The following is a 10,187-nucleotide window of genomic DNA, read 5'->3' on the forward strand; positions in this document are numbered from 1 at the left end:
TTAATAATATCTTTTGTTGGTTTCTTAAAAAAAAAATTAACTCATCTCCCCCCAAAATCTCAAGAGAATTGGTATATGAATATAAGTCATTTTTTATAAATCCAATATTCAGTTTATTTGTAGTTGCCAAAGACCAACTATTCGCCCCCTAACCCAACAATCTCTCCCTCACTCTTGAATCCAATTCAATCTCTACGTCAAGTGTTTCCTTCATATCATATTCATATACTCACTCCGTCCCAAAATATAAGCAAAAAGGAATCAAATAATCTTGATCTATTTGATTAAAGATTTGGACCAAATACATTCACTTTTGTTGATAACTTTTTGCTTATATTTTGAGACAGAGGAAATACTTGCATAGTCGTTACAACCAATAAAACACGCCTCTTAACTATTACAGTAATGTGAGCAACAATGGTTTAATGATTCAAGATCAACAAAATATCTTGACGCACTTTTTACTTAAAATATCGTAATATTCCTTAGCAAATATATTCGACATTTTTTTTTAGTCAGGTATCCTAGTGGTTATAAATTTCATTTTAAGATGGATACATAAGGTAACCGAAATTCGAACCACGATCCCTATATATAAAATAAGATGTCATTTACCAACTGAACTAAATTTATTGTGACATATATTCGACATTTAATTCTCATTCATAATCAATATAAAATAAAATTAATAGTAGTTGAGATTGTGATTAAAGTAAGGTGAGTAATAACATGAGAGTGGCCAAAACATGATCCAAACCTGAAACCCCATAAATTTCTCTTTTATTATGATGATTATGATATGATGATTATGATTATGATTATCTTGAAAAGCACACATCTCAAGAAGAAACTGTTAAGTAAGAGAGTCTCCCGGCGACCTCATGCTCTTTCCCGATCATAACAATGCAATTTATGCAAATTGAAGTACGTACGGCAGCATATTCTTTTCAACTAGGGGCAAAATAGTCAATTCACACCCTCGTAACAACGTTAAGTCGTTAACGTTATTTCCTTTCCCAAACGCAACGTTGACACGGAAACAAAACAATGCATCATGTGCTACAACTACAAACTGTGAAATTCAAAACTACCCAATTCCTCAACCGACAAATTCACTCTCATTTTCTCTCTTAAATCTTATAGTACCATGATTTCATAAGAAAAAAAAAACATCATCATCAAATTGTTTTTTTTTAAAAAAAAATTTAATTTTATTTTAGTTTCTCGAGAAAAAATATAACATGTCTGACGCTTTGATCAATGGATTGGCTGGAGCTGGTGGAGGGATCATTGCTCAACTTATCACATACCCTCTTCAAACTGTATGATTTTGGTTTCAAAGTTTGATTCTTTTCTCAATTGGGTTTCTTAATATGTGAAAAAATTTGAATTTTTTTGGTGTGATCTATAGGTAAACACTCGTCAACAAACCAATCGTGATCCGAAGGGCAAGAAGAATTTAGGGACTTTCCAGCAAATGTGTCAGGTTTCTGATTTTTCAGCAAAGATCATGTGATTGTTTTGTTGGTTTTTCATTTTGTGTTTTGTTTTGTTAGTTTGATTTAATTTGGTTTGTAAACAAAGAAAAAAAATGGAAACTTGATATTGGGTTTTTTGGAGTGAAGGAAAAATTGGTATTTTTTTATATTTTGTTGTTACTTTTGTTATATTGGAATGGGCATTGCTATTTAGTAAGAAAGATCTACACAAGAAACAGAAGAATCCATAAAAATAGAGAATTTGACCAATCAGAAATTGGCTATAACCATAGAGTGGTTATAATTTGTACTAAGTGTTAAATGTTGCTACAAAGGATTCTTCATTCTTCTCTTTCTTGCAAAGAAATTTCTTACTAAATAGCATTTTCCTATTGGAATTAGTTGATTAGTGATTGTGGTTATGGGAATGCATTGTGTAGGTTGTGAAACATGAGGGGTGGGAGCGATTGTATGGAGGCTTGACACCATCACTTGTCGGTACAGCTACATCTCAGGTGAGCTAATTTCAACTGATTTTTTTGGTGATATGTTGGTTTTTGAGTAAATCAACATTTTATTAGTCCTTGAAATTGTAAGTCTCAGCCAATTCAGTTCTTCAAAGTTGCGAAAAGACAGTTTTTTAGTCTCTTAAATTGAACAATGTTGGTCAATTCAATCATTTTTTCAAATTTAGCATCACAAATTTAAAGGTTCTATGTTTGTATGGATGCAGCAAGTCAATACGGAGTATATAGTTTTTTCGTTGGTTTAGATGAATGTTTATTAAAGAGATATTTTGATGGAGAGACTAAATTGATTGACGTTCTCTAATTTAAAGAACTAATTTGTTTATTTTCGTAAACTTGAGGGCAAAATGCTGATTTACTCATTGGCTTTTATGTCTCAGATTGCCCCTTCTTAACTTTGTAATCATACGATGTGTTTTGTGTGTTTGATTTCTTGATATTTCGCATTTGGTTGTTGAAGGAGTGAGGAAACTATAATTATGCAGTACTTGTATCTGATTTCTTATGTTTTGAGCATATTCACACTTTTTGTTTGTTTGCTAAGAACAAGATTGATACGGTGTAGGTTCTTGTAAAGCTTAAAGCTTTACTCATGCCGAATATCCATAGTGCCTTTGACTCCACCAAGTTAATGAGACAAATTTGAAAATAACAAAAAACAAGTTTCCTATTGAATTATACAGATAATTCTAGATATTGAATTTGTTTTTGATGTTGGACAGTCTGTGATATTACTCTTTTTTCTTTCTTAGATCAAAATGAATTGAAGTTATATAAGTAATGGATCCTGATTGATGGATTTTCTAACAACCTGTTCAATTTTTTGTATAAGTTTCCACTTATATAATTTCTGCAATTTTATGGTACAGGGTGTTTACTATTATTTCTATCAAATATTCAGGAACCGAGCTGAAGCAGCAGCACTAGAGAAGAAAATGCTAGGCACCGGTGATGGTTCAGTTGGAATGCTTTCCTCGCTTGTTGTTGCTGCGTTATCTGGGTAAATTTTTTTACTTTGAAAGTAAAGATAAATTAATCAAATTACTCACATGGTATGACTCAAATTACTCGATAAATCTTTCATGCAGCTGCGTTAACGTGCTCTTGACAAATCCCATATGGCTAGTTGTTACTCGCATGCAGGTGATTACCATTAGTTGATTTTCACCTCCATTAAAATAGGATATAAACAAGTCTTACATTCATTTTTTGTATTTATTTTTCCCCTAAAAGGTGTGTTTTTTTTACTGTGCAGACACATAGAAAAGAGTCGAAGAGAGCCCTCACTGATCCACGGTTGTCAGATGCCATTAAACAATCAACACTTTCTACTATTGAGCCTCGTGCTTATGGAACTAGTCATGTGGTAGGTAAAGTCTATCTTTATTGATAGCCTCCATATCCATAACCTTATTATAAAATAATTACTAGTATGGCATAATCGATGGCAGTCTTGTTAAGTTTTGCTAGTTGGCTTGTTACCAATGACGATTTTTGGTGACTTAACCTTATAGCCATAGATTCAAGACTCTTGCTTAGTGTGCTAAATTCTGTATCATTATCGATCAGAATATGTGTTTTTAAAGTATTTCAATGAATTGATCGATAATTCATAATTATAATGTTTTCCTTATCATACACCGAATTTTTATATAAGCTCCCTTTATAAGTATAATAAGATTCTCATACATATTTGCAGATTCAAGAAGTTTATGATGAAGCTGGTGTTTTAGGTTTCTGGAAGGGCGTGTTACCAACATTAGTCATGGTACGTTGGTAAATGGTAGTGAATTTTTTTCACGCTAAGGGATTTTTAATGATTGGTTGTTACCTATCTCAGGTTAGCAATCCTTCCATACAGTTCATGCTGTATGAAACCTTGTTGGCGAAGTTGAAAAGAGGACGTGCTAGTAATAGCGTAACTGCAATAGAGGTATTTTCTCATTTCACTCACATATTTTCTATTATGTTAGTTTTAAAATTTTCACAACATTGCCAGACTAAATATTGTTTTGTGTAACTAGATATTTCTTCTCGGAGCTATCGCTAAGCTTGGAGCTACGGTGGTGACCTATCCTCTTCTTGTTGTCAAGGTATATCATACCAGTTTTTTGCATTGTGGTGGCTCTATCTGGCTATATGAAATCATAATCTTAGCAGCATAAAAAAAGATGAGCAATTAAATATAATAACTCTTAATCCAGAGGTCAAGGATAATGGTAGAAAGTAGAAACTACAATTGGCCATGGTCATTTTTTTGCTAGTCGGCAGGTGACTATGGATTAGTATTCAAAGAAGGGAGTATGGATCGTTTTGAACATCCGATAAATGAAACCAAGAAATTATCTGAATACAATTTTGGGATTAAAATTGCTAGAATATGCCATGAATTTGCCTCTTGGTATTATCTAGGACTTATAACATCAATATGGTAATGATGCTAGATGGAACTTTGAAATGTTGGAATGATGATTATTTATGCATTACTTGAAAATAATGAATTATTTGTTTTTATGATACATGTGTCCAATACTGTTAGTAATTTGTTAAATGTTTTTGACAAAATATAAACGGCGGTCATGATAGGGATTTGGGTATTACTGGGTTCCAAGTCCCATATCCATTAGTATGGCTCGGTGGAGTATTTAAGTAGCTTGGTTCTTCCCCCTGATACTAGCTTTTAAGGAAGGGTTCCCCAAGTGCTTGAATACATATACACTGGTATCAAAGCCTGGTTGTCGATGGCTCAAAACGGGCTACAGAGATGACCATAGAGGTCGAGTAAAGCATCGTAGAATGCAGCTTCCGAAACATCAACTCTCACATACATTGCTATAATAAGGACTTGGGTTTAATGTCGTGTCCAAGTCCCACATCGAGTAGTATAGGATGCTTGGTGGAGTATTTAAGTGGTTTGGTTCTCCCCCCTTGATATCTAGTTTTTAAGGGAGGGTTTCCCAAGTACTTGAATACTTGTCAGTTTATTTAGTATAGGATACTTGAATACTTCTTGTTATTTGTTCATATACTCAATAGTCAATAATCAATATGTCTCGTTTCTTAAATCCATCGTGTGTCAGCATATCCTTCTTGTTTGTGATGTAGTTGTTCATTATTCTTAGGACTGAACGGACGAGAGGAATTGACAAAAGTAGATAAGGAATGTACAGTCCAACATATTGTTCTGAATCTGTTACTTTTGTTGCTATTGCAGGCAAGGCTTCAAGCTAGGCAGGTTAACAATGGAGACAAGAGACACCATTATAAAGGTTTAACTTGTGACAATCTTTTCTTACATACCATGCAATTGCTGCGTGTTTTATCTGTACTTCTGGTTTTCCAAAAGTGATGTTATGAGCCTGCATTGCTTGAGTTAGATGTCATGTGTCCATCTAGGACTAAATTGAAATAATAAATAAACTTTTTTAAACTATGATTTTCAATCGAAATGCTCAAGCACAATTCTGTAGTGCTATTGATAATAAAATGCAGTGTTTTAAATCACGAGTCTTAAAACCTCAATTAATACAAGGCTCATCAATATTGGTCCATGGAACTCAAAGGTTCGAGAGCTTTAAGGTGAGCTAAGTTTGATTGTATAAAACAAATGCTCATTTGAAGCTCTTCAATCAGTATAGTCGTGAGACGACTTAATTAGTATGTGGTTGCTTACAAAACTTAAACGCGGTGGCTACGGTTTTTCGGTTTTGTCTTCCTTATATGATTGCTCTTTGGACCTTAAAATTGTCAGGGTGGGTAGTCTAGTGCACATGAAGTATTCAACTATGCATGTTAACTACAAAAGAAGTATTGCAACAGAAAATTACATTTCTTAAATTTGTTTTAACGTTTTCATTTCTTTATCAGTTTAGTTCCAAATGAACATGTAGTTTTTGCATCAATATGCTGATGTCATTGATATGGCTATGTCAACATAAGGAAATATGTTGAATCCATGTTTTTCTTGCCCTTAATAATTTGGGCAGTGTTAAGTAATATACATGAAGCATTAACACGAACACTGATATCGACACATAGACAACAATGATAATTTAAAAATATACAAGTGATTGTATATTTGTTGTATATAACTCTGTAAGTGTCATTGTGTGTATCGGTGTTGGGTCAGTGTCGTAGACACTCGTAACTACATATAGGTTCAATGAAGGCATTCTTTTTTTTTTTTTTTTGGTCAGGTAGCCCAGTGGCTAGTGGCTACAATTTCAACATTAAGGTGAATAGGTGGAGTGTCCGGGGTTCAAACTCTAGCTCCTGCATATAAAATGTGATGTCCCTACCAACTGAGCTAAGCTCATGGGATTTAGCTCATGGGACAGATTCAATGAAGACATCCTAGTGAAAAATAACATCATAAAATTCATGTGGGGACTAGTTCAAAACTCTAGTGATTTAGGATTTAGGGATAAACAATTTTTGTATTCCATATTATTTCTCGATTCCACTCTGAAGTGACATGTTCTTCAAATTCAGGTACATGGGATGCTATTATTAAGATGATCCAGTATGAAGGTTTTAATGGATTTTACAAAGGCATGGGAACCAAAATTGTACAAAGTGTTCTAGCTGCAGCTGTTTTGTTTATGGTGAAAGAAGAACTAGTTAATCAGACTCGTTTCTTGCTTTCCAAGCCAAAGCTTGTGTGATTGGAAAATCACTTATTTTTAGTTTTCCACAGATTGATAATTCAAGAACCATCTGCATTTGGCATATTCAATTTAATCATGGGAAATTGATTGTGGTATTGGAAAGCTTGTATAACTCATTTAATAGGAGATTATAATATGGCTTTAAACTTTATTATGATTTAAGACACGTTTTCAAATGGAAAGATGTGTTTAAACTTTATATTTGTAGTCCTATTGAAAGTTGTAGTACTATTTTTTATCGGAAAAAGGCTAAACAGGGCCCTGAGACAATGGTTAAGGATACAAAAATAGTAATATAATATTGAAAGTAGTACTTTTAATCGAAATTTTAAAAAAGAATCTTTTCTACTAAATTTTTTGCTTTTGTTTCCGTAACTTTTTTTTTCCGGTTTTTCACCACCAGTTTAATGTGGTTCCGGGGTCAGTTCTGGCATCAAGTGTTTTCGTAACTTTTGTTTCCTTAGCCATTTCTCGTATAAAATATAAATCTATGTTCACTATATGAAAATTGGGCAAAGTCTAATGTGCACAAATGTGTTAGGTCTTGCACCATACACAATAGTGAGAGAGTGGTTAGAAGATAAAAGTAAAAGAGGTTGTCCACCATACACAACTTATATGACTGTGTTCATGTTAGAAAAAGCCTGAAAATGTGGTATTTTTTGTTGAATCAAATTGTATATTCATAATCCTATTGATCATAGCCAAATTATCTTGCTAATTGATGAGAAAGAAGGGACCATGCAACTGCACAACACACATAGAATATTTTGTACTCTTGCTGATTTTAAATATAAGCAAAAAAAAAAAATTTTAAATTCAGTGAATCAATGAATCTGAAATGAATTTGAAAGGTTGTTTTTCGGCTTATATTTGAAATTTAGAGAGTATTTTCAATGATATCTTTCTACCTTCTTTTTTTCCTATCATATCGATATCGTTGTTCATTTCCTTTCCAAAATAATGAATTTGTATTTTTCAATTTCATGTTCTTCTCTTCCCTTGAAGCTTACAACTATTATTTTCCTTTACTACTTGCTTTTGAAGTTTAATTCTTAGTATATCATTCTAAAGAGAATGAATGCTCTTCTTTGATAACATATTATTTTCCTATCATATTGTTTTTCAGATTTCCATCTCCGGTCAATTTTTTCTCTAGAGGAATCTCAACCATCAACTTCTTTTTTGTAGCACATTGTTCAATTAAAACTAGTACCAGGTCCAAAGTTGCTTTGGAGGATGTTTCATCTTTGGAGTTTTTACTCTGCTGAACCAACTTTGTCATCTAAAAAATCATAATATAAGTCAATGATAACAATAATAAAGAATGACAATTACAAAAGGAAAAAAGAGAAACTATAGAGGACAGCGTGCCTTGAAGGACACTCAAGAAAATCAAAAGGATGAAGAATGTCACTAACAATACTACCAATCCTACTATGAATAATTTTGAAGTTATTCTGTAGCAACAAAACATGACACAATGTTACCCTTTGTAACCACACTACAAACTTAACTATTTGGCAAAATAGAAGTGGATATATATCTAATTTATAAAGTCACTTACACAATTTGACTATTTAAGCAGTATGAGGAGAACTTTGTTGTAGATTTAGCTTTAATAAAATCAACATTATTTCTCTGAACTAAGCAAATCTGTAGAAATACAAGTACACCAAAGTTTGATGTTAGAATTCCCATAAAATTATAATCCAACATCACACACATAAAAGTCATTATCATTGTTACTTCTTTTAACATTTTCCTCTTTCTAACTATGAAATAAAACCATCGAATACCACAAGTATAGCAACCACATTAGTCCAAACATTACAAATAAAGTTCACTCACATACAGACACAGTCACCTATCATTAACTACAATAGGATAATTAAAGAAATAACATGAGTTAACTCTAAATGTTTGGTCTAGTGGTAAAAAGACATGTCTTGAATTCGAGAGGTCCTGGGTTCGAGCCCTGCTAGTATCTTTGTAAGCGTTCTTTGAGCCTAAAATCCTCTCTGTCTTGGACTGGGACATCATCCCCTCACCCTAAATTTCCCTTATCATCTAAAAAAGAAACTTTCATTGATTTAAATTATCCTTCTATGACACTGTCAACACCTTTCTTCAAGTACTTTTAATTTGTTTTTATGAAAGAGTGATAAAATCAATTGCATATTTATATACCACACACGAAACATTGGGAGAAAAAAATGCTAAACGAATCATCACGAGAGCCAATGTAAAAGCAATGTAGAACCATCACGAGAATATAATATTATAATAATATTATTTTATTAAAATTTGGTGAAAAAGACAAAAATAACCCTAATTTAAATAGTATGTGTCAAAAAAAGGGTAGAAAGGGAATTTTACATTATCTTTTTTTTTTTTTGTGAATTTACATTATCTATTTTTATTAGATTTATTATGGGTCTGTTTGTTATAGATTAAAAAAATTGTAATTTTTTTTATGTAAAATAATTTAGGATTAGTTTTTAAAAATTTTATAAAAAAGTAATTTTATTTTGTGTTTGTTTTTTATAGTAAGAATGACTAAATTAATCTTTAATTTGTTTAGATATAATGTAAAAGAGATTTTTTTATTATAAAATATGTTTCACCCTTTATTTTATTTTCTTGGTTTATGATGTTGACAATGAGGATCTAACCTAGAATTTTATGCATACAATTCAAACCCTTCACCACTATACCAAACTTAGTGGCTTTAAGTTTCACCCTTTAACATTTATTTTTCCTCATCTAAAAAAAATCTATTATTTGAAAAGCTACTCTTAACAGCTTATCGTTTTTATCTGTTTTTTGATTATTTTTAAAATTCTATTTTTTTTAAAAAAAATTTAAAAAATCTATAACAAACAATGCAAAATATTCAAAAGTGATTATTTTTATTAAAAAAATTAATTTTTTTTTTAAAATAAGCTATAACAAAATACGATTTTTTTTAAGATTTTATTTAATCTATAACAATATATAAAAAGGATAGGTGAGTTTGGGATGAACTTTTCAATATACCTATTTTACCCTTGACTTAGTTTCACAACTTCCATTAACTAATCAATTTAAAAAATAAATTCAAATCATAAAAATGTGAATAAGTGGCAAATGGATTGTCTATATATGAATGATTACCAACTTAATACTACATCTATACTATATAAAAAATAATAGAAATATTTTTAGTGTCGATTTTTCATAATATCAACAATATCCTTATTTTTTTAGCAATAAAAATATTTTATTAACAAATTCATCATATCATAAAACATTTTTTTGGACATAAGTTAGACACAGGCAGGCGCGTGAACGCGCCTGTCTGGCCCGCTAATAAATTTAATAAATCCAATCATATTCTGACACATAACTCATCCAATCACATAAATGTATTTATAAAGCCGAAAAATAATAAAATGTGATTGGACCAAAACCTTAAAATGACGTGCATAATTTTTTTCTGATGTAATAATAATAAAAAAAGTTTGCAAGAGAAA

At 31.5% G+C, this 10,187-nt stretch overlaps 1 protein-coding gene across 1 annotated transcript; it reads left to right on the forward strand.

The window, feature by feature from the left end:
* The first annotated feature begins 705 nt into the window (after positions 1 to 705).
* LOC123924322 (peroxisomal nicotinamide adenine dinucleotide carrier-like) lies at positions 706 to 6,871 on the forward strand. The gene is made up of 11 exons (XM_045977170.1): positions 706 to 1,322; positions 1,412 to 1,486; positions 1,919 to 1,993; positions 2,875 to 3,005; positions 3,094 to 3,148; positions 3,261 to 3,371; positions 3,705 to 3,773; positions 3,846 to 3,938; positions 4,030 to 4,098; positions 5,220 to 5,274; positions 6,497 to 6,871. The coding sequence occupies exons 1-11, from the start codon at positions 1,242 to 1,244 to the stop codon at positions 6,667 to 6,669; spliced, it is 987 nt and encodes a 328-aa protein (XP_045833126.1). The 5' UTR covers positions 706 to 1,241; the 3' UTR covers positions 6,670 to 6,871.
* The last annotated feature ends 3,316 nt before the right edge of the window (positions 6,872 to 10,187 follow it).

This window comes from Trifolium pratense, linkage group LG4 (assembly GCF_020283565.1).
Source record: "Trifolium pratense cultivar HEN17-A07 linkage group LG4, ARS_RC_1.1, whole genome shotgun sequence".
NCBI lineage: Eukaryota > Viridiplantae > Streptophyta > Magnoliopsida > Fabales > Fabaceae > Trifolium > Trifolium pratense.

Coding starts and splice junctions, on each gene's coding strand:
- LOC123924322 (XM_045977170.1), top strand. CDS start 1,242: ATGTCTGACGCTTTGATCAATGGATTGGCTGGAGCTGGTGGAGGGATC. Junction 1,323..1,411: donor TCACATACCCTCTTCAAACT/GTATGATTTTGG, acceptor TGTGATCTATAG/GTAAACACTCGTCAACAAAC. Junction 3,149..3,260: donor TAGTTGTTACTCGCATGCAG/GTGATTACCATT, acceptor TTTACTGTGCAG/ACACATAGAAAAGAGTCGAA.